Source organism: Phasianus colchicus, chromosome 1, assembly GCF_987193195.1.
Source record: "Phasianus colchicus chromosome 1, bPhaCol1.hap1.1, whole genome shotgun sequence".
Taxonomy (NCBI): Eukaryota; Metazoa; Chordata; class Aves; order Galliformes; family Phasianidae; genus Phasianus; species Phasianus colchicus.
Window position 1 is genome coordinate 109,301,211 of NC_143436.1, and position 25,625 is coordinate 109,326,835.

At 37.8% G+C, this 25,625-nt stretch overlaps 1 protein-coding gene across 6 annotated transcripts in view; it reads right to left on the reverse strand.

The window, feature by feature from the left end:
- Positions 1-287: 287 nt before the first annotated feature.
- Positions 288-25,625, reverse strand: part of ERG (ETS transcription factor ERG) — a 155,868-nt gene continuing 130,530 nt past the window's right edge. For 5 of the 6 annotated variants that reach the window (XM_090122620.1, XM_090122616.1, XM_090122638.1 and 2 more), the window contains 7 exons: positions 23,850-24,053; positions 22,754-22,834; positions 20,697-20,768; positions 14,210-14,275; positions 13,797-13,853; positions 11,973-12,020; positions 288-9,195 (listed from right to left, as the gene is read on the reverse strand). In XM_090122620.1, coding sequence (XP_089978746.1) covers positions 8,675-9,195; positions 11,973-12,020; positions 13,797-13,853; positions 14,210-14,275; positions 20,697-20,768; positions 22,754-22,834; positions 23,850-24,053 — 1,049 coding nt within the window. In that variant the 3' untranslated portion in view covers positions 288-8,674. The remainder of the gene's footprint in view (positions 9,196-11,972; positions 12,021-13,796; positions 13,854-14,209; positions 14,276-20,696; positions 20,769-22,753; positions 22,835-23,849; positions 24,054-25,625) is intronic. The other variant, XM_090122634.1, reaches the window with a different exon arrangement.

Sequence of the window (25,625 nt, forward strand, 5' to 3'; positions counted from 1 at the left end):
AAAAAAAAAAAAAAAAAAAAAAAAAAGTTAAAGCATAGATTAGTTACACAACTCACAGGCTACTATGCTAAAACTTTTCACTGTGATCTGCAACTAGTAGTAAAGGAGAGAATGTTGGATCTGGCACACAGCGGGAGACACAGTACTGAATGTCTACTATTTTTTGTTATGCAACTAAAATAACAAGGATGAACAACATTTTTTCACAGAGTGCTAAGCTAGCATTTTGTACAGCTTATAACAAACAAAAAAACAAAAAAAACAACAGAGATATATTGTCTGATGCTTTTATATAGTCTGAAATGATTTATTATATACTGTAAATTTAGCATTGCAATACATTTAATTGTTGAGGTAAGTTGTTACAAAAATGAAAAATGCTGGTTAATTCATTTTGCATAGCACTCATCAGTGACTGGAATTGGATATTACATTCCCAGTGCAAATTACCAGCATTGGCAAGGCTATTTTACAGCTGTTCAGTGTGCTGTCTACATTGTAATGAATTTGTGACATGAAATGTTTGTGGAAATTATAATGAAACATTAGCTGAAAATATACTAAAGTGGGAAGTGTAAAAAGAGAAATGAACATTTACAAACTCAATTGACTCTTCAGCTCAGTTGGCTTCAGTTGTTATTTTGGCCCAGATGCATTAACTTGCCTCCTCCTACTGCATCAGACAGAACAGTACACCTCCAGCATCCCTTCTGGATTCAGAATTTGGAATTAAGCCTGACATTATCTTCCCTTTAAGACTTTTTTGTTCTCCTGAACTACTAAATTCACCACAATCTACGGTCTCCTTTGCTTTCACTTTGATCTCTTTTCTGCTAGCTTCCTTATATCCAGTTGCTGTTTTTTTTTCCCCCCATATTCTTCACATCTATTCCTCACTCATTATTCTTATACAGAAGAATAATTTGCTTGGGCTTTCCCAGGTATTGAAGCCTTTCTAGTATCCCTGGCCATATGGAATTCCCTCTTCTCTTTGGCTGTATGTACATGGCAGAGCCTCTATTGTTTTTCCTTCCCCTTTCCAAGCCACTGACATCATCTATCTTTCCCATGCATCCTTAGTTGTATCCCTCACTTTGCTGCCTTCTTCTTTAATTTTCCAGAAACAGCTGAGGGAATTTATTTTCATACCTGTTTTTTATATTCAAACCCTTCCCTGGTGCTGCCCTGCTCCAAAATCTGTGTGCCACTTGCTTTAGTCTTGATTTTCTATCTTTTTTCTTGGAAACTCATGGTGGGAAGTTTAAAACTCACTTGCCACTGTTCAGCTGTTATACAGAGTTACTTATAAGATTTCCAAAGTCAAAACCAGCAATCATTCAGGACAACAGCAGACATGTCAATCCCCTTGGGATCCAGGCTGTGAGCTGTCTATCTGTGTCAGGATATGAGTCCAATCACAATGTCTGAGCACCTTCTACACATTTCCTAGGTTTGTCCTTAGACTACATTAACAGAGAAAAGCAATCTCTCTCTCCATCCAGAAAGCACTGAAATGGAAAGTGTTCTGCTAGTCTTGGTATACAATACAGCCTCTCTTCCAGCATCTATTTTTCTTGTGTATTTAAAGAAAAGAGCACTTCAAAGCAGCATCTGTTACTCATGATATGCATTTGTCATATTCAGCACAAGAGCATTCACCTCATGGTTGGGTCATCTGAATGCTATTCCTACCTCAGGAAACCACAATATATTGATGTATCACACGAGTATTTCTGGGAACTACATAGCATGAGGTGAAGGATTCATCCGTAAAATGAATAATTGACTTTACTTACCCCTATCCTTACTTCCCCTTGTATTTCAGCTACTGTAATGCAGTGAAACATACCTCCCCACTCTCCAAAAATGAGACATTAATTTAAAATTTAATTAGTAAGTGTTGTTGCAGATGTACTGGAGAACTTCATAACATCTTCAACTTCTTTCCAGGAAGGTGCAGATCCCTCTGAAGTGCTGCATCAGTCCTAGCAGTCCAGTGCTGATATATCAGTTGGTCAAGAGGTCTACATGGCTGGTTTCTGGTACAAACTGGTAATTAATTCTGCAAAAATATGTGGAAAAATTGAATGAAAGATGTATACACAAGTTTAAACCTGTTTAGACTGCTTTGAAGTCTAAAAGGCTCTTGAAAGTCATTTATCCTAAGTGCCTGTGCCAGCTTTCAGAACTCTACCTTCATTGTCTGCAGAATAGCTTTGAAGTTTCCAGCAGAGACAAATGACACTTTCATCATGAGGAAAATTGGGAGTTTGTAGGAACTTTCATTGGCAACCTTACACATGATTATGTAGTCTTAACCAGCAACACACTGCTGTGTGATCAGTAAATGTGAGTTTTCTGCCTGAAGCAGCTTCCAACCACACCAGGACACAAAAAGAACAAGGCCAAAATAAACACTACACAGATGGGCAAAAATGAGGTGGTGAAATACCTGCAGCTAGTTCACAACAATTATTTGGAAAAACCTTCCTAGTGGTGTGTTGATGGAGATATCTGAGGAAGAGAGGATTTTTGTTCATGGGAAAGAAACTACTCCAAATAGGGAAGAATGTAGAAGTCTATTCAGAGCTGAAGAGATCTTTTAGTTGTTCAGAGATCTTTCAGCACATTAACTGCTTAGCTGGGGGAAGAGGCAGAAACTCCAGTAGGACGGACATGGCAGCCAGTCACTCATAGATGGAAATTGCTTAGACAGGAGGATATATAAGATCTGCTCATGAGCAGAGGCAGAAAGGAATTAGCAATTATCAGAGAAGAAGAGGGATAGGTTTGTGAAGTGAAATATGTCTAAGCTTGGATAGTATCCAGTCAAACAGAGTGAGTGAGATAAGAAACTACAAATAATACAAAGCTGTAAATAATGAGGCAGGCTAAGAACTCTGGGGTGTGATGCATGGGGAGCTTATTCACAAGAAAATGCAAAAGGGAAAAATAGCAGGAAAATATCAAAACTTTTTCACAATATTACTCAGTAAATATTACAGTATTACTCTTTGTGCTAAAGGAATGGGTAGAAATAATACCATGTAGCTGAGACATTTTCAAGTGAGAAGAGCATTAAGGAAACATTAATAAATGTACAATAGAAAATAGCTGTAATAGTAAGGGAGACATATAGGGTTACCTGAGTAAACATTCACACTATTCTAAGAACGTTCATAGAAAACTATTCCACACCTTATCCTTTTGTAAAATATATACAGCCAAAGATTCTAGTGAACAGTCCAAGACATTTTCTGTCTGGTTTTTAGAAATCCTCAATCCAGTGATGTAAAAGTACATCTCATAAAACCAACTTGAATGCTTTATTTTCCTGAAAAGGTATGTCTTTTTAAACAATGGAGGTCATTAAGTTTTGAAACAATTTTCCACATCACACATCCACTAAAGTGTAATCGATTTACCCATTGCTCAACCAATACTTGGCTCTGTGTGCCACTGGCAGCAGAATGCAGAAAAGACATATAGTTCTCGGAGGCCAGCAACCTGAAAAGACACCCTGTTAGTGAAATGATCCAGTTCTCCAAGCAAGTCTCTTACTGAGTCATGCATCTGATGTAGCCTCTGTGGTTAGTGCCTTGAAGGAGTGGCCGTGATACCCAATGGGCAGAAGTGGAGCCTTTTTTTGGAGGCTGCAACTGGAACCTGGAAACCTGTAGGGAGCCAGTGCATCCTTTTGAGCAACCTCACATGCTTTCTGAAGAAGTGTGACCTACTCAGACCTCATTTTCCTTTCTCCTCTTGCTGAAATCAAGGTGAGACCCCACTCATACAGTCTTCACAGAAGTCAAGACATGACCAGAAGGTGAGAAGTATGAGGAACTGCATAGCTGAGAGCTACATAACTTAACCAGGTGTGTTTATATGCAGTGCTTATTATGGAGGGACAGACACAGCATTGATTAATGAAGGAGGATGCTTCTTGGCCTCCTTCGCCTTTGCCTCCCTAACTTCAGCTTCTGAAGGATGGCTTCCTCCAAGCCCTAGAAACTGCAGGATTTTAGCTGAATTCAATTCTCAGCTAAGAGTTCTCTGAAACAAACCAACACAGCAAGAAGGTGACAATTCCAGTGAGTGATAAAAGAGACGAAATATCCTTTATCAAGAAAAATGGAGCTGTTTTTGTTGTTGTTGTTGTTGTTTTGTTTTGTTTTGTTTTGTTTTCCATTATGTGTTGTTATCTATTACTCATTAAAGGACTCATTTTGCTGATGCTCAGCAAAGTCCCAGACAAGCCTGGGACTTGGCCAAGGACTGGCTTTAGTCCACCGTGAGCCTCTATGGTAGTGTCTAGTCTTCTTAACATAGGTCCCAAAGATTGGTAGGATTTGCAGTGAAAACATCCAAAGTCTTCCTCCACAGGCCAGACAGGGAGCTAAGCACTTGTGTTGTATCAGGAGTACTTCAGGAGGCACTTAAAATTCAAGCATGAGTTAACGATGTCCTTTGGACAGATGAGATATTATTTCAACTTACCAGTGATTCAGGTTACTCTCCAGGCCATTCCCCTTTTGTTATCAAAACTTGAGAAGATGCCATAGAAAAATATCATGGGATCATTAGAAATACAATACAAACTGTACTGCTTTTTTTTTTGTTTCTCCTTTCTTTAGTGTATTTGTATTTAAAACAATATTTCTAAATTAGTTACTAACTGGTCTAAGAAACAGTCTGAGCAAGAGCAGTTGTAGAAGAAAGTCTACATTGCTGATGATCTCTGTATTTCTGTGGGTAGTTCAAAAAGTAGGTGGTATTTGATGTACCCAGGATGGACTCTTCTGAACGTGCAAAGTGAGAGGAAAGAAGGCATTCAGTGTGATTGGTGTTGTGCCATCTTGACTTCTGAGAAAATCTGTGTTGGTCTTACAAGTCCCAATAGAGGTGTTATAAAATACATCCTTTAAAGACATTTTTAGTATATTCACTAAATTCGATTCAATATTGTGGAATGTCTTGATAAAGTAAGGTGAGATTTGAGCTTCTTTTGAGCTTCTTATCTCAATTTTATGTTCCATGTTACAGTGCAGCTCCTCAGACAGGAGCATATTTCTTAGAGAAAGATAAGTACACACATTAACCTTAAGTTCAAGAAAAATAAAGCTGCTACTTTCAGAGCAGTCCACATAGTGCTGTACTGTTTTAAAAGGAGTCCTAATTTAAACAAAGACATTAGTGTGACCAACTTGTACAAACAGGGACCCATCGAAGTCATGCTGTCCACGTGTCCCGCTTAGGCAGGCAGACAGCACCTTCAGCCAAGGTCTTGGGGCCCAGCAGAGATTCATGTGAATGTTTCCTGTGATATGGAGGCAGAGTTCAGCTTTTCTGAGGCTGATTTTGGCTGTGCTGGGCCCGAACTAATAGGTAATGAGCAGCAGAGATACCACCACGGGTCCACTGCCTGTTTTGCTTCTGCTAATACCTCTGGACAATGGGCTGGTATTTGCCCCACAGCAGGCAGACCAAATGAGACAGCTGCTGCCCCTGGGCAGCAGAACCACCTGCTCCAACCTAATTCTCTAGCAGCAATAAGGCTCTCCATCCTTTACTCTCATCTTCATCCTGAGGGTTGAAAAATCCATGTGTTCCAAGGCTCCTGGAATGCTGTGAGCCATCCCTGGGGAGAGGTGTAGCACTAAGATGGCTGTCCAGGACAGATTTGTCATGGCCTGCTGTAGGATATTGCTCTTCCATGTGAGAGGTCTTCATCACACACACTGCTTTGACTCCATTCCTGCTGCAGTGAGGATTTGCACCCCGTCTTTCCATGTGAGGATGTTGTTCTTGTGTATATCAGCAGCTGGGCAGCATTATCTGGAAATCCCATGCACAACTCTGCAAGCGCTGGAGATGACGTGGAGGCCTCCAGGCAAGTTCTAGCCAATCTAAACAAAAATGGTTCTTTAATCTGTATTTTTAAGTGTTTAATGAAGACATGATTCAACAATGCACTTACCATTTTTTGAGTTAAAAGTACACATAAAGTAAATTGCAAGCATCTGTAGATATATTTCTACTGAAAGACAAACTATTATTGTTATAGTCAGCATGTAGGTGTGCCTACCATAACTTTTTAAAATAGTGAGTGACTAACCTTTTCCAATAAATCAGTTTTTCTAACCTTTCCATGAGTTTTGATTTTTTTAAGAGATACAGGCTTACAGTGCTTATTTCCCCAACGATCACAAGGCTTACACTGCTACTGCTCTGGTCTCAAACATTAGTAATATAACCCTGTGTTTATAACTTGCCACCAAAACACCTATAAGATGGGAGTCTTGCAAGTAGGCTCCCATCGCATAGCACTGATTACTCCCCAAAATGGATATGAAGAACATTTGCTATTAAATCTGAAACCACGTCCATTTTGTCTTAAAAAGAGACAAAAGAACAGCAAAAGAAAGAGAAATATTGGAAGGATGAGCTGACGTGGGTCTCTGCAGTAAACATGGCCTTTGTGGAAAGCTACTTGTAAATGTTAGTGCAAATTTTGCACCTTCAGCAGGTGTTGCAAAAAAAATGGGAGTCATGCCATTAGGCATCAGATGTAGTTTTGGGGCCCAGGGTACAACGTGGGGAGCTTCTAAATTTAGAACAGAAAGAAAACATCCTGCCCTTTGTGAACAGCCAAAATGGATCGCAGTGACAAATTAACAAGCTATTATACACTCCAGTCTAAAGTAAGGAATAATGGAAGTTATTCATTATTCATTTTATTTACTAATAATGATACAGTATGTATTAATAGGAAGGGGGCATAGTAATTCAACATACGTGTCAGTATGAAGATACATCTCAGGTTGAGATTATACTGCATAATCTGGTGGCAACACAAGATAATTTTGGGGTGACAGGATTCTTCCTTAGAGGCCTCCTTTAGATTCATTTACAATCTTGGCCATGAAGATGAGAAATTGGGAATGGTTGCAATCTCTGGGCAAAAGAAGCTTAGGACAGGAATGGCAAGGCACTATTACAAAGGGCAGCAAACATTTTTGCAGAATTTTCTGGAAAAGAAGATACATAGCATCTGCCCACATTTAATTTATGCTAAGCATTGTTATTTGGTCCTACATTTAACAGATTTAATGAAACAAAATTTTAAAACAAAATGCCTTTTAACTTAGTGGGAAGAAGATCTGATAGGTGTGTCAAGTACTAAAAATGCAAATGCGAATGCAAACTACAGTGTCAATCTGAATTGCCATGCTAGGCCAAGCTTATTTTATTACATACATTCTGCATTCTAAGTACTAATATATTCATAATGTAAACATTAAGCATACAGAGTTAAAATTCAAGGCCACAATATTTTTGATTGTCCCTTTTTGTGTCTTTGGTTGGCCGAGATCAACTCGTAGTGTATAAATGCATAAGTTATATAATAATTATATAAAAAGGAAAAAAATAACATTGACTTGTATACTTCATTCTGACAAACGCACAGCGTTCGCGACTCAATAAAGAAAAACTGGCGCCCGCCTAACAAAAATACTTAGATGATTTCTGATTTTGGCAGTCAGGGGTTGTCTCTTGCTTTAGCCAATAGAAAAGAAACCCCCCTAATAATGATGAGGTTCTAACTGGTTAACTTTTAAATATCAAATACAATTCCAGTTTTACTTTTTTTAAAAAAAAGAGATGCATATTCTGATTTCTGACTTCTTCTGATTTTCCCCTTTTCCATTTTTTTTTAATTACTATAAAAACAAGTCTGTTCCTCCTGTAATACTGGGAATGGTATGATACTGAGCAAAATGTTTCACAAGTCCAAACAAGTATTTCTTCATAGTCCCAACACTACTAATTTTTCAGTCTCTTCAGTCTCTACTGGTAAAGAAGTTTATTTCCTCCCATTCTCACCACCTTTTGTCCTCCTCCATCTCCTTTCCGCTTCCTCTGTCAGGTGCAGGCCTCTGATCTACAGTCATACACTTTCCCTTCTGCACATTCTCATTTCCAATGTTTGGCTCAGGGTTCTTGTAATACTGTCAAGGAATCCTAAAGTTTGGGTTGTCTTCACAGTTTGAGTAGCAGATAACGCTCTGATGAATGGAATGCATTTGATTTTAATCAAAACAATGCTGTCATATTCCAGATCAGTTTCCACACTAAATGAGTCTATGTTGATATGTTTCTATTTTTTAAATACAGGTAGGTGGTTGTTTTGGTTTTTTTTTTTTTTTCTTTTTAATCACTTTTCTCCCTCTTTTGTAATGATTCATATATTGTATGTTAGGTCACTATAGACTTATCCTTATATTGCTGTAGTATAGTCCCAGGTTTTGCATTAGCAAGATAACAAACTTTACCCATAAGCTTATCAACTTTTTAAGACCACTAGCTTTCATAGGTTTTCCTTATCATTTCATGCTTTTACCTACAACAGTCCATTGTTGTTTGGTCCACAGAATCGATGCCCATATACATTACATTTTAGTATCTTAATACTTCTTGAATATCTCTTTTAAAGCCCTACTGCAAAGAGTCATTTTGAAATTTACTTTTAATGTGTTTTTCTCGCAGCCAAACCTTCACCTGTCTCTTTAGGCACTTTTAATTCATGTACTCTGATAGAGTTCGTTGAAATTCATTGGGGACTGTATCCCAGTGAGCAGTGTTTTTGCTTTTCTGGTGTTTCTTTCTTTCCCAATTAGTAGTAGGTGCCAAGATGAGAAGGCATATGAGCAGCTGGCAGCCTTGTATTGGGGTAGATACCTCCAGTCGGTGAATTCCAGTATGGATTAGGGGCAGCAAAAAAGCTGGATGAGGTTACAGGCAAAGCAGGGGGGTGGGGAGCTACAAAGTTCATCTTCTGGGGGTGTGCGTGGTAGGAACTCATGTAGGGTAGGTCTGATGGGTATTTGTACATGGATGATTCCGGGGGGTGAGGCTGGAGGGCCTGAGCGATTCCGTGGAAATCAAATTTGTAGGCATAGCGTTTACCATGAACTTTAGTCATAATATTTTTATCATAGTAGTAGCGAAGTGCACGACTGAGTTTGTCATAGTTCATGTTAGGTTTGCTTTTCCTCTCTCCCCAACGCCGAGCCACTTCGTCAGGGTCAGTCATCTTGAACTCTCCATTGGTGCCCTCCCAGGTAATGCAGTTGGAGTTGGAGCTGTCTGAGAGAAGCTCCAGTAGGAACTGCCATAGCTGTATCTGCCCACTCCCTGTGGAGGGAAACAAAGTGAAAATGTCAGGAATAATGACTAATAAAGCTAAAACACCGATTCTTTCAGGCTCCCGCACAGAACTCTATTAGGAAATATTGCAGTGTCAGTTCCTGCTTCTTACTTGAACTAGTCCCCCTTCTCCCAGGCTATCTTCTGTATGAAATCCTAAAGAGCAGAGATAATGGTTATGTGTCATATTTTCCCTCATCTGGGTGGCAGAATGCCATTACAGGGAAATTTAATGGTTACTTAATGTCATTCATTGTAGACAATTGATGGGGAAATCATACAGCACTCGTTTAGGAAACTAATCTCTAAAGTTCAGGACAAACAGCTTTCACTTGCGTAATATTTTGCTTGTTCTCACAGCATTATGTTGTAACTAAATGTTCTCTGCTATGGAATAAGCCTACACAAAATGGAGAAGTTTAGAGAAAGCTGGACACATGCCAAACCATATCACCCATTTGCAGCATTTGGGGAAATGCAAAACGGAAACTTATTAGCTTGCTGTTGCACTGCATACAACCATAGGGCAAAACATTTGCAAGAACAGTGAAAAGGTCCATAAAATACATTCTCATAATCATTCTTTGTCAAACAAGAATTTAAATGATTACTGAACTTACTGCATTAAATGTTTTTATTTTTTGTTTTTCTCTTTCCTCCGCCAATTTTTTGTTTAAGGGAAAATAATCAGTCTGCTGGCAATTTTGCAGAAGAGTGTTGCCTGGTTATAGGAACAAAGTTCAACCATTTTAGGCCATCAAAAGTCAATTGTGAAGGGCCTTGCCACTGGTATTCAAGCTAAAAGCTTAGCATTTCTTAATAAAGCAGCACTGAAATATGCAAAACACAGCTGAAGCAGCTTGCAAGGCAATCTGTTTCACAAGCACAATGTCAGCAGAATTTGCCAACCAGCTTGCATGTCCTAACTTCTAAGTACATCTCTAACTAGGATTTGGTTGGTTTCTTTCTTTCTTTTTCTTTCTTCTTTTCATTTTTCTAAACCAGAAATGTGGATATAATAAACAAGCTTTTCTTTACAAAGCTTATAGTGGTAAATTATAATATCAAGATAGATTAGCATCTGAAATCCATTAGTAGTTTATACTTCAGTGCAACTAAAACCCATATTCATTTAAATTATACTTATCCAAACTGCCCTTAATGAATTTCTTCTGTTCCATTAACATGCATTAAATAAACAAACAAACAAAAGAATCTGTGGTATGAGCAAGGCATGCAAGTTTTAATACACGAAACATAACAAGGGGATTAGCCTTTGAAAATCAATAAACAGTTCAGCACAGGACAACGCACAAATTTTTGAATAAGCAATCCAACATATGTTCTAACATAAACACTTGCCTTCCAAATGTAATATATAGTCCTATGAAAATAAATGGTTGCTGTCAATTTCCTTTTAATGAGAGATTAATTCCACCAATTTATAAACACTCAAAACATGTTAAAACACAGGAATGATGGTGTGTAGAAACGCCATACCCAAATGCTATAAATGTATCCCAATCCAGAGCACTTTAGTGTCTTCCAGAATAATGAAGGCTACCAACTGCACACTTGGTAAAACTGTAAAAGCCTGAGACATACAAATTAAAAGGGAGGTAAGCCCTCACAACCAATTAAGGTCAATATCACTTTGAAATCCACCTCCTGACGCCATTTGGAAAAAGCCATTCTTAATATTTAGCTGCTTTCCTGTGCAGAAAGTAATCTAATCTAGAACCATGGCTGCTGTCACTTGGGACAAAATGAAAGGAAATGTAGCAGTATTTCAGTAAATTCATGCTTGAAAGGCAATAAAATTGTGAGATCAAACATTGTTGCTCAGAATTGAAGAGACCTATAATGTGGAACAAGTAACAGTGTGCCCTTTGAGTGTTAAAGAAAGGAAAAAAAAGGAAGTGGCACAAATGTCAATTTATTGTGGCAGATAACACTGATGTATGACCATAGTTCGTCCTGCAGACTCAGAGAAAAAACAGTGAAATCTGTCCAGTTCATAATCAGTTTTATTAACTCATCAAGAAGTATATCCATCTTCAGCTAAAATACACTACAAGGACCATCTCACAATGCACATAATTACCACCTTCTTATCATGAGAGACCATTTCTGAGGTGTCTAACCCAATTATTCTTTGCAAATAAATTCTGCTTTCCAATTTTTACCTATATATTTTTGCTGGATTCTGTTATGCAGCCCAAAATATTGTACAGGTCAAGGTGAGCATGTCATTGAATTGTGGATTACAGAATTTAGGACATGCATGACACAGCCTGGTAAAAAACTCATGCCGTTCTGGAGGGGTTCCTGAAAAACAGCACATAAGAAAACTCCCAGTGTTTAAGCAACCGAAGTGAATTCCTATTGATATATTTGGTAAAATGTAACGAGATATCTGACTGACTGAAATAATAATATAGGCATATATTCTAGGATGAGATGAATAGCTCTCTACTGAGAGCTACAATAATTATATCCCAATGAATATAATGGCAACTAAGACACCTAAGTCCTATCTAGACAGTTACTCTATGACACCAGAATTTATGTGCTTTAATGTGTGAGCTTAGTCCCACCCTTAAGTCATTTAGAAACCTTCAATGTTACATATCATCAGCTCTCATTGAGTCATAGTAAAGAGTAGTAAAATTTGTCACATCACCTTCAGAGTCCAGCCTTAAAATAGGAGTGGGGATGCTACTAGAGAAGAAAAACTCTCATAAATCAGCAAAACCCCGCCTCACCTGGATTTGCAAGACGGCTGCTGGTCGGTCCAAGAATCTGATAAGGATCTACAAAATTGTAAAGAAAGGTTTAAATCATGTAACAATGTCATATATTTTAGGCATCATTTTTTAATCTTGTAGGAGTCAGTAAGCACCACCTGAAAAGCAGATCCAACACTGAGGAAAGTGGCTTCTATCTCTGCATCATACACAATATTTGCAGGTTTTCCCTTAAAATTGGGTGTGCAAGCAAACAGTTGCAAGGGATATATATTTCCTTTTTATTCTCTGTATTAGTGTGCACAAGTACATGTTCAGACACACTCTAAAGTTGGTCTGGAAGTATTCTGATTCCTATTTAAACAAGACACCCTCTGGGACTACCTACCCTTGTAATGTGCCAGGGTTCACATGCCAGAGACCTAGTGCTAAATGTGGCATAGATGGGTGAAGAGGTGTTCCTCCTCAAAGAACAGAGACCCCTCATCTTGTGGGGCTACATTTGTTTTCTCCATACCATTGCTAGGTTTTTCTGTGCCAAAACAGCCTCTAAAAGAGAATGGAGAGGGCATATCTGAACCCATGTGAAGTGGCCGCGTTGGCTCTTCTTCATCATCACAGGCCAATGAGGGATCTCCTGTACTAAACTTGCGATTACGGTTTTCCAAATTCCAAAACATCTCAGTGCTTTCCTCATGGGATTCCCTGTGGAAATTCAATCTGAATTCAAACTGAATTGAAATAGGAATGACTGTAGGAAAGACACAGCTGTGGCTGATAAGCACAACCTGAAGCAGAACAATAAAGTCAGTGGACTGTCTTGTCTCCAGACAATTGCTCTCAAACATCATCCAGTTGCAGTCAAGAAGATAATCAGCTTACATTCCTTACACGTTTAAACAATCTGTGAAGCTCACACACTTGCATTAAATAGTCTCAAGGACTTACATAAATCACCAATATACTTCTTGAAGGATTCCCATGGCTGGGAGACCACATTAGATAAAATGCTATCTGGGCAAAAAGAAGTACAGTACTTCCCAGGCAGCATGCATGTAAGTTAAGGAGGTTTATTCCTTCACAGAATTTTATTTAGTTGTAACAAAAACCAGAATCATGATCTGAAATCCATGTGATAAAAACAGGCACAGAAAATGCTGAGCTAAGAATATCCTCCAAAATTTCTCTGTCATACGTCTACATTTTTGCTGTTAGCAAAAGACATCACTGACTCAGAGTGTAGTGCTTTCTAACTATCTGTCCAAGACACTTTCCACAATATAGGATTAAGTCCTACCCCATAAATTAGTTGGTCTGAAATGATGGAGTGCACCTATCTTGCTAAACAACTAGCCTACATTCCTACAAACCTCAGCTTTCTCCTCACAGTTTTCCAATGGATTGATAATCCTTCTATTTTTCCTGTTTAATTTCAGGAGTTCAGGATGTAAAATACAAACAGATTTTTGCATGTTGCAGTTCACTTTCATCTATTTGTTTATGCAGTTTCCAGTTGCCATTATTTCAACTACTGTGGAAAATAAGTCTCTTCTACCTTTGTACTTAAACTGAATATAGGTACTTTAACAGCTTTTTCACTCTGAAAGGTTGTCATTACCATTAAACATTACTAAAAGCAAATTTTAATAGCCCTGGGAGCCTCCATTTAAGATACAGCCATACAGCCAGCTCACACATGTCTGGGGATTTACTCATCACTGGCTGGAAATCTCATTAGTGCTCTGAATCAGCTCTTGCAAATGGCTTCTGGTTGGTAGCTGAAAGCTGACCCGAATGTGTCCAACAAACCCCATCACAAAATTCAAACAAAATAACACCCACCTAACTGAGGACGCTGGTCTTCTGTTTTGGGAACTGTTGAGGATGATGGCTGAGTAGCTGAAAATGGAGAAATCCATGTAGTTATTTTTCCAGTCTGAAAGATTGTCACTAAACCTGTGATAGACCCCAGGCCAGGGACTCCTGCTGCTCACAAGAGTAAGATTTAGCTTTTTAGGACTATCCAGGTCATGGGCCTGAGTAGCCTGCAAGGAAGTTACGGCTGACCCAGTAACTTCACCAGCATTGCCTACATGCAACTAACAGGTTTACCAGACAGGGCACAGGTAAAAGTCCCTCGGAGCTGAAAGTTGAAGTAGCTCCTGAGATAGCTCTGAAGTTCACTTTAGAGATTACTCAGATTGCAGCAGACGTGTATTGGGCCCACAAGTGGGATACATGAAAATGATTTTTACCTTTTGACTGTGTGGGATGGGTGTGACTTGTCCATGCTGATCTCCTCGCTTGCTCATAAGGTAAATCTGAAAAGGAAAAATACCATTCTTCATGCAGATATGGCATAAAATGTTATCTGTCCATTAGGGGCACATTTCTAGAGAACGCTCTGGATTAGAAAAATTACGGAAATTGAAAGGATACTCCTTGTTAAACACTTCATTGTCTTTATCATTTCTAATTATAACCACACTGCTCTCTGTATAGCTCTTTGGAGTTGCCTATTTTTTTCAGATGTCTGAAGTACTCTTAAATATCTGGCATAAATACTCTATAGAGTCCATAGCACTTGGACTACCTTTGGTTACCTTCTGTTATGGGTATGCTCAACTTCCATATATGACACGAGTGTTGCTCGGGATTGTGATTCACAGTAGACTTCAGTGTGACTGTTCTCTGAACTGGACAACTCATTGATAATAGAAATACCAAGTGGGTGCTCATGGCCATGACCATGAACAAAGGGAGTACAGTCCTAGAACAGGTGACCTGTTGAAATCCCTCATGGATAAATAACAATTTACATCAAGAGATTGAAAGCAATGTGGTAAGATTCCAAGTCTGACTGCAAGCCAATCACTTTGTCTTATAAATATAGCAGTCAAAGAAATCCTAATCTGATCTTTCCTTGCTGAAACAGCAGGCTTAATGGCAGTGATCCCTTGAGCTGGGATGCCTCTCAAGATTACTCCTTGAGGTCAAGAGATCCTTACTCACTTTGCTGGTTGGTGAGCAAAACGTTAATCTTTAAAGATACCTGATTTATGTTAAGATTTGACAACTTAACTAATCACTGTGACTCATCATCATTATGAGTTATCAATCTACTTACTATAACGAACTAAATTGTTGCTATATCACTAAATATATATGAGTGGTGGGTATTGCCTGTGACACCTTCCTCAGCCAAGGACACCAAGGAATGACATACACAGTGCACTATGGACAATTTATGTTTGAGCCTTGTGGGAAAAGTCTCCCAAAAGGTCAGAACTCAGATCAAGAGTAAACTGTGTAACATTCCCTTCCAGTGTGTGTATGTAACAGTATTTTCTTTTAAGATAGACTTCAGTTGATTTACTTTGCCTTTCTTTACTAGTCTGTTGCTGTTATCCCTTGAGATTAATCAAAGTTTATAGGTTGAATTTGAGAGTTCCTTTTTCTGCAGGGACATGTGAGACAGCAAAGACATAGTTTTGTCTAAATCACTGTGACATGTTCTTTGTGTTCTTACTAGCTGTCACTACTGTAATGCACTTTATTATCTTTTTCCTTAATGCTATTCTTCATGCTTACAAGCCCTCTTTTCCCCAGGTGCGCTGTCTGGTCTAATTCTCATTATTCAGAATCGAGATTTGTGGGGTAACTGATTGCACTGATTGCTGCACTTTACCATTTTCACTTCTTTCTCTTTTACTTGTTATTTCAAACTTCTAATAATTTCTTTTCTTTCACCTTCCCTTCCACATCCCAGTAGCCTCACAGATCTCTAGAAACATGTGAAAATACTGAACATGCTATAATATTAGGTATAGATCTGTATGCATATTCTTATATCTCTTACGAAAAGGTGATAGGTTTTGTGTTGTGCTTTTTTTTTTCTTTTTCTTTTTCTTTTTTTTTTTTTTTCTCTTGCTCCATCAATTTAAATATACCTTCCTGTTTCTTGGGACAAGCTGCTAATTTTATGTATCTAAATTCTCACTCACCTTTTCCCTTTTTTTTTCTTTTTCTTTTTAAACTTACTCATTACTTCTATTTCAGTTACATGGTTTAGTACATAAAAATGAAGAACCTTGAACATAAAAGCTTTTTCATAAACTATATGAAGTAAAGTCAGACATTTATTTTACCCTTTGAAATCTTTTGCAGCTGCCTGTGCTTTTCTATGTCTGGCTTAAACATACCACCTGAAATTGCTGCCAAGACCATAGACCTATGTAGCCTGTCCAGGATTCCAGTAAGGTAGCTATACCCTCCTCGTAGAACTAAATTGGTGTAGATGATCTGATTGTTAACAGTGCTTGTGCTTTATTTTAGAAATGACTGTAAATTAAGCCAGTTGGGAAGTAAAGAAACAGTCCCAGACTGGCTCTGTGCACACCAGATTGTTGAACTCTCTGCCCATTTTCAAGCACTCTAAGCAAGAGTATTGAATGGAAATAAAGTGTAATGCGAAATTTACAACCAAACTGCTCTTAATTTATTTAGTCTGTTTGGCTTAAGAAGCAGACTGGCACTACCAGCCTCGTCGTCTCCTGAAGCTTACAATTCAAAAACTTCAGTATTGCTGACATACGCATTTTATCTTTGTATTGCATTTAAATAACTAGTATCCTTTTATCTTGTATTTCTTGAGGACTATTCCACATTCTCTTTCAGAAACTTGGAGAAAATTGACTCGCACAAGCACTCATTTCTAAGCAGAAAACTGGTGTGAAGGTGAATCTTAACATGCAGATGTTCTGGCAAGGATCAGATCAAGACTTGCTGTTAATGCAGCTGGAGATACCTCACGGACTGAAGACTTTCAGAAATTCAGAAGGACTCATGTCAACTTTCCAGAGTTTTCCAAGCTCTGTACAGAAAAGGATGGCTCAGCCATGGTGCCAATTTCAGAACAGTATTCTTCTGTCAGCCCTGGGTTTCAACAAGTATCTTGCCCACTCCTGTATTTCCTTGCCAAATTTCTGCTTCCACAGCAGCCAGGGGAGATACTAGCAAAATTACAAAAAACCTACTCTGTTTCTTCCAGTTTTCATTTCCTGGCCGAAAAGGCTACAAATATGGAAAAAAAAAAGATCACACAGGAGGTATGTGCTCCCACAATCTCTCCTCTCCTCTCCTCTCCTCTCCTCTCCTCTCCTCTCCTCTCCTCTCCTCTCCTCTCCTCTCCTCTCCTCTCCTCTCCTCTCCTCTCCTCTCCTCTCCTCTCCTCTCCTCTCCTCTCCTCTCCTCTCCGAGTTTCCAAATAATTAGAGATCTATACACTGTGAAGGCTGTGTGATGCTGCCTACTTGTACTCAGTGGCAAGTACAGCCCTGAAATAAATTTGGTATAAATTTAGTACTGTGAGAAAATTTTGTCTTTTAATGCAACACATCATAAGTTGTTGTTGTGTCTACATCCTCTCAATTAAAAGAAAAATCCGGTTATCAGCCTTGCTTGAAATAGCACAACATTCCAACTTCATTCTTCATTCATTATTGTGCCTTGATAAACATGCTGCTATCCTAGATAAGCAGATCTGCCCATATTCATGGGATGTTAGTACAACATGTTCTTATCTTGGACAGATCTTTGATGGGAATAATTCTGTTTGATGGCACATGTAGACAAACCCATATTAGGTCTTTCTGAGCTCCTGATAGCTTCACTGTATTCTAGCATGCTGAAACATCATGTTCTGTTGTAAATGTGACTGAAGAAATATGTCTTTGTCATTGCAATTTATTATGAGCCTTGCTCATTTCCTATTTATTATTGTGGTGCTTTAACAATGGTAATACTTGATTACCTTCTCTAAAATTGCATCTCAGGATTTGGCTAATTGCCATTTAATCTTGTTTATATCTCCCCCACCCATCACTCTCATTTTTGACCTTTTTCATGTCATCAGGTACTTGTCCCCAGAATCTCTCTCTATTGCTCTTCCATGAAAGGAACTTTGTTATGGAAAAGCTTATTTTGCCATCTAGTTGAAACATGATGTTTAACAGGAAAGGCCAAGGAACAATTTAGAAAAATAGTTCCTTGACAGAAAATTGAATTCCTGCAAAAATATTTCTGAATGAATGAACGAATGAATGAAAATTCTGACCTTAAAGACATTTGCCAAAACTGTATTATAAAAGATAATATGATACTTTCAAAATTGTCTGATGATTTATTGGAGAAAATGTTTAGTTAGGATACACCAGTTCGCACAGAATAATAAAGACACTCTCTACTCAAACTACAAATTCCACAATAAGTTGTGTCAATGCAGGAAGATGCTTTTAATTTTATCATTAAGCGTTTTATTTTCTAGATGTCAGGTTTTTTTATTTGGCTAAAGATGCTGAACTGAAGGAGTTCAGCATATTTGATATGGGATTTTTTAAAAACACTTTTTACTTTGAAGAAAACTGCTATTCTATTTTCCATCACAAGTCAGGATGAAACAAGTATGGAAAATATAATTTTTCGTGTATAGATAAAAAATTTTTGTCAAACACCACTGGAATCATACCTACAAAGCAGTATTCTTTCACAACAGACTCTCGGCTGTTATGTTTATTTGCTACTGGACACCAAGGTCCACCTGGTCATATGTTACATACTCATTTTCATTGGAAACTATTGAGAACTTTGGACATCCAGAACTATATTGCATAGCTACAGTGAAATTTCTGTCTGTGCTTTGTCTTGTCATCTATATTCCAGATTCTTCTGAGCAATTCAAAGTTTCTAGGTGCCATAATAACTTGTGACCATGAAGAATACAGTCTCATGTTTATTGAAAATATCTGTAACATTTCTGAAATTCTTTTTTCTAATACTGAGAAGCAAGTAAAGCAGGCAATCTGTGATATATAAATATATAATTTTTCCTCATCCACAGATCCTGAGTTGAACAAACTTTTATATCTTTCAGCAGGCTCAAAAGATTTTCCATATTCCCGTGTCTTACTCTAAGCACCATCTAATGCTGCAAATAGCCTTTTTGATAAGGGATGATTAATGTAGCTTTCCATACAAGGCCATAGTTCTGTTTCATTTAAGGGCACAATCAGATTTCCCATATGACCCTCCACTAAGCTCTTTCACATGTTTACTCTTTGCACTTCAGACAGCAACTAGAGAACTGGCTTTCATTGTGCCGTAAATAAAGTTGCCTATGGTTAGCTCTTCTTCTGTGACTGAAGAGGCTTCATTTGAGATCAGTAAGATACGCAAATAATTTGTGCATTACACTGCATTTATCTTGTATTTTCAGCTGTTAGCATACTCTGAATTCATTTATTTCAAATAAGACCTCTGGGCTTCTTTACAGGGATCCTGCAGAAGAATCTTTACGTTTGAGTAACATCAAAATCTTATGCTATCTCCAAGCACATTTGATTGTGTCCTTTTTCCCATTATTAATAGCTATCATAGCAGAGAATGCCAAAGGGCCCATAATTTAAGCTTTTTTTAAGTCTTGCTATCAGTTTAATTGGCCAGTTCTTGATCTGTGAAAATATTTTATTTCTTACAATTTGCTAACTTAACCCTTATTGTAAATAGTTGTGGGACATCTTGGTAAATTCCTTATAAAAGTCTGATGCCAAATATATGAATTGGATTGGTGGTCTCTTTTTCATTCACCAGGGCACTTTTATTGATTAATAAATGTAGTAGAAGAGTTTATTTTCCTATAAATTAAGCAGGGTGGGTTTATTCATTTAACAGTATAGTAGGTGTTTCCCTCTTTTTAATTCATCAATTAACAAATCTATAGACATGCATATACACATGTATATAAATGTAAAACAAAGTTACTTGTGTATCTTTCCTGAATTATACCATGCAACACTGATAAGACATAGATAAAATATTTCCTATTGAAAAGTTTATAATGAGAGAAAGTATCTTTTCAAAAGAGCTCACTCAATTCTAGTGTATGTCCTTTCAGAACACTTGGATGTATGCCTCTGGCTCAGTAATGGGTTTCCTTTAAATTCAGTATTTTGTTCCAACTCCTTTCAGTGTTTTACAGTACTTTGTACTTATTACTGGAAAAACAAATGTCCAGGTCAGGGAGTTTTCCAACATCATTACTTGTGAAGGGTGATGCAAAGAAAGTTTTTAACTTCACTGCAATGTCCTCATCTTTTTAATTATTCCCTTTAGCCTTTCACAATCCAGCACACCCACAATAATTCAATGGACCTCACACTTCTCAGCATTGAGAACATTTTTGTGGTTTGTTTTGATTTATTTAACTCCCAAATTCATGATCAGATATATCAAACATAAATAAAAAGTAGATAGCAGAAGACTTATGTATCCAGCATTTTTTAAGTACTTTTTCTGAATAGATTTCTAGTTATTAGGGAGGATATTGTTGCTTCCTTTTACAGGCAGGGTGGTGAAGCACGTTGAAAAGTGACTGCATTGGTATCACACAGCACTGGGATCACACAGCAGAGCAAAACTCCAGTCTTACTATCCTCTTTTGCTTTGAATACTAGAAAGCATTGCTTCAAAGACAGAGGAAAGTGAAGACACAGACTTAGAAAATGTTTTCTATTTAATTATCTTACTTTACACAATATTATATATATAGTCAAATATATATAACTGTGTACATGTGTGTGTATTCATAATTTAGCTTATCATTTATAAGAGAAAACAGAAGGAGTAAAAGAAAGAGGTGGCTTGAGAGATTAAACAAGTAGTACAAAAAGTTGTCATTGTTCATACCTGGCCTCGTTGTTATTCGTTGTGTTGCTTCTGGGTAAACTGATGTATTTGGAAAAATAAAAGTGGCACCTCCTAAGGAGAAAGAAGACATAACATCTGAAGATTCATTTTCACGGTCTCTGATTCCACTAATATTAATAATTCCCTCTTCTAGTGTATCTGAATAAAGATTATGAATAAATATTTTATACATTAGGAACGTCATATGACTTCTGATAATTTTTGCACTTGTGTAAATCCACTCACATTACTGGATAAATGTCTGTGAAAATCAGTGTTAAGGGGGGAAGAGAATCAAGTTCAGTAAATCCCTTCTACCCTCCCTACACATCTTGACCATGTGTGCAGGCTGTTCCATATCTTCTGAAATAAAACTTTTCCTTCTCTTTATTCATGTATGACTTTCTGAACAAGTTCATACTCCCAACGGGGACTGCAGCCCTGGGCCAAAGCCTATTCATGTCAGTGGCAATCTTCTCACAGACCTTGGTGGTCTTTGAGCTAGACTCTCAGTAACCCCATTAAAAATATTGAAGTTGATAATGTAAAATGGTATCAAACTTATCTCGGGAACTGAAATTGCCTGAACAACATCAACATACCTCTAATGCACATTTCTAGGAATGTGAAAAGGGTCACAAGGAAGTTACCAACGACTTCGAGAGGAGCTTGTTCCTAACACCTTTGGGGTCTTTTGAAAATCCCACTCCAAAGCTCTTATGCCAATAGAACAATATATTTTTCTTAAGGTCATGATCAGCATGATATTACAATTCATAATCCCAATGGCATAAATGCAATCTCATTTTGGTGAAGTGAATTTTAGAACAGCATTGTCAGTGCACACATGTAGAAAAAGATAACACATGGAATTGCTGAACAACATTTGGATAACTCTATGTGGAAACTGCTTGGCAAATTAGAATCTGGGAAACCAAAGGTGGAAAAGAGTATGGAGACTATCTATTTTTAAAAAGGGCTTAAGGCTTATTCCAAACCTCATCAAAGTCGATGGAAAATTTTCTGTTGCATTTGGTGGGGTTTGCTGGAGGCCCATAGCCCACAGTAGGACTTTATGTCAAATGGCAAACATCTAATCTCAGTGGGAGATCATCTGATCTGGTTAATTTTTCTAGGAAACTTGCTGCTTTTTACTACAGTGAAAAAATGAATGAAATATGAAAATAAGGTTTTCTTATTTCTTTTTCTTTGCATTATCCGTTGTATTATCTTTTTCATTTTTCATAAATAATTGTTATTTCTGGTCACTGTAGGTAACTAATACCCTCAGGCATGATCATGCAGTATTCCAAATAATTCTATCAATACGTACACTGCACTATATGTGCAGGTCCATGCCATCTTCTGTTACAGAACTGCTACAGCAAGATAAAATTTAGTTTGGAATATTTTCATAAATATTTTAAGCCACATTTCGATAGACACACTTTTGAGGCCTGTGTTGTATTGTTCTTCCATCTGTGCTCCATACTTGTCTGGGCCGACTTACTTAACAGAAGGATGACTATTAACAAAAATCATTTTACATTCAGATCAGACTTAGTAGAGATCCCAACACAAACCTCACATGAGGACTGATAAATGAGATGGGCTAACTGCCTAAATAACAAGAATTTTACTTAAGTATACAATATATACTGCATATGAGGGGGAAGCAGCCACAGCACATAGACAAACACTGAAGCACTTTTCAGCCCCAACAATCTTTTTGGGATCCATGGTGTAGATCTGACAGTAAAATGAGACACTGTGAGAAAAAAAGTTTTCAGAGCTTGCAGGCTATCACATGTCACAGGCCCCATTAGCTTATAGGACATGAGAAATTATCAGTGGGGAAACCATTCTGCACCAACTGGCCCTACATGATCCCACCATTTGTCTGTGCGTCTGTGCGTAAAACTCATGCACACAGCAAGGAGAGGACATGCTCATCTCCCTCCTGCTTTACTATTTCCACTTTGAGCAAGCAAACCATAAACAGGAATCCTGTGCTTTCAGAATATGACCTATCGCAATGGGAGCAGTGCCAGCATTACCTGTGTTTCTAGCATGCATTAACCGTGGAGAGTTTTGTAAGGCCTTATCAACATCATCTGAAGTCAAATGTGGAAGAGGAGCTACAAAACAAAACAAAAAGCAACACCAAAATGAAAAAAAAATTGAGAATTATCTTTTAAAACCATATTTTCCCATAGAGGATTGTTTGAAAGTGAATCTACCAACAGTCAGTTTCTGTCTGCAGTTTACAGGGAGGTGTGTGTTCTATAGCTTAGACTGATAGCTTAAACTAGGGCATTAATTTATTCAACGTTATGAATGCAGAATATTTCTGGCTGATTATTGACAATGTGCGTGTGGAGAAGACTGCACCGCACTGGTGTTGCAATGCTTTTTTGTTTGTTTGTTTGTTTTAAAACCAAGTTCACTTTAAAATCTTTAAACTGAAGAAAACATGCAAAATTTCCTCAAGCTTAGATGAAAGTACAGAAATCAGGAATTCACTAGTCCCCTCTTTCCCTTTGAAATGTTAGCCTTACAGTACAAACACTTTGCATTTGGACCTCAGGGACTGGTTGGGTTTTTTATATTTTTTTTTAGTTTTTTTTTTTTTTTCTTTTTTAGATTTTTATTCCCACAAATTTATATAACATTTATTCAGTTCAGTAAAATCTTGCTTAACCTATTCAGAGTAGAGCAAACTGCTGTCAGTCCTTAGAATCATGCCTGGAATTTGCTTTATAAATCAATATGAATCAATTGCTAGCATTATCATTGTTAAAATGGAAAGAAATGAGTATGTGACCAGAAAAAACATTAGCACTGAATCCCATTTGATTTTCTTCCTAAAGTGTACTGATAAATATGCTGGACAAAATTTCAATTTTGTCTCAGGTAAAAATTTAGAAATGTTGCCCAACTCTTTATCTCCCACAAGCATGAATGAAAGCCAACTGAAATCAATGGGAATCTTTCCTTCCAAATGAAGAGGCTTTGGATTGGAGCTTCCTGCCACATGTTAAAGATCAACATTAAGAACAGAGACACCTGAAAATCTACTGGGTTAAGATCTAAGAGTGGTATCAACCACAGGTTGATGGTAGGCGCTACCATAATGACAGAAAACTATCTTACTCTCTCTGAGGTAGTGTAGGTGTGACAGGAGGATATCTGCATTATAGCTCGGTGTGAGTCTCTGGAAGTCATCTTTGGTCATTTTACACAACTCTTTCCCATCAATGTTCTGGAACAACAAGATGTCCACGTCTGGAAGACCATACTCCTTCACTGCCCACTCCAGCCACTGACGTACATGGTCTGTGCTCCATAACGTAGGATCTAGTGTTATCACAAAGAATGCAATTAGCTGGGGAGGGGAGAGTGGTGATTTACTGGATCAATGCAGCAAGTCCAAACTGGAGAGACAGAGGATTAACAATACTACAACCTGTGTCAAAACAATTTTCTAAGCTTTCAGTTCAATTTGTATCTTTATTCAAGAGAGATTTTCACTCAAATCAATTTTACTGTTTCTTGGGCATAGGCTAAGCAAGCACTCAGATTTGGCTATTACTTTCATAAACTACAGCAGGTCATATTAAAATATCCCACACTTCCTTTCATAGATTGTTGTGCTGTTTTGCTATATGTTGCTACATTTAAGTAGATTTTTCCTTACTACTTGATGTATTGGCAACACCCTCTGGGGAAGGAAAACAAGAACTAGTGCAGATGCCTTTTTGAGAGTCAGGTATGGATCTCTGATTTTAATTCTATCTCCTCCATTCTACTTTTTGCTACTCCTGTGACTTAGAGTAAGCTCACACCAACCTGAAGGTCTCTAAAGATCTGTAGTACACATCTTCATAATGTAAGACAGCTCCTGGCATGAAGATTTTCTACTTTTTGCTGAGGAAAGGTAAGAGCTGAGGAGATATGGACTCATCAAGAGTTTCTGCCTTTCAGTCTGCATGATTCTGTGGTTCTGTGATATCCTGAAGACTGACAATGGAGCACACAGAGGTCAAATGGCCGTAGTCCATTGCATAAAAGTCTGCGAAGTGTCTGAGTCTTGAAAGATAACATAAATAGCTTATCTGTGGCATAAATTCAGTGCCATATTATGCCTTTTTGGATACATGTCTTTCCATGGGCTAGATACTATTCAGAGACTGTCATGATGCTGCTCATTCCCAATCCTTCACCCATCAGTGCCTCTGCTTTTCTGATTCTTCTCTTGGAATTTTAAGTCTTTAAAAGTCAGAGTACTTGATTCTCTGGAGTTTCAGAATCTTTCTCCACTCTTCCAAATGCACCGGAATTGATTTAAGAGGACCCCTCCATCTGGTTGGTATGAAATGAGTAGCAAACTAGAAGGAAGTAAGTCTGACTCCTTGGGGTCTGGTTGAGATCACTGATACCTATAGCAGGGCACTCCAGCAAAATTTACACTGGGTTGAAGTAAACCAAACATTGGGAATCTTAATGAAAGATTTTCATTATGCCTATAATTTTTAGATGTCTCTTATTTATCATAACTAGGAAGTTAATAGAGCTGGAAATTGAATATTGCTTTTTTATTCCTAAAGATTAACACATAAATTGTACACTGCCTATGTAATAGTTGAACAGAACATATGTGACGCATTGTAGTGTACCTGCTTTAGCAGGGGGGTTGAGGATCCTTCCAACCTCTAAAATTCTATGACTCCATGATTTTTACCCATGTATTTCTTGTAGAGATCTCAAAATAGCAAGGCTGTAGCTGTGATCATCTTGTTCCTTGAATCTCACTCAAATTCACCTCAAAACACAGCTCCAGGAATACACACACACACACAAAAAAAAACCCACGCAAAAACCATTCTTGCTGAGGTAACCATGCTGAAGGTTACTAAAAAGCTAAAAAAA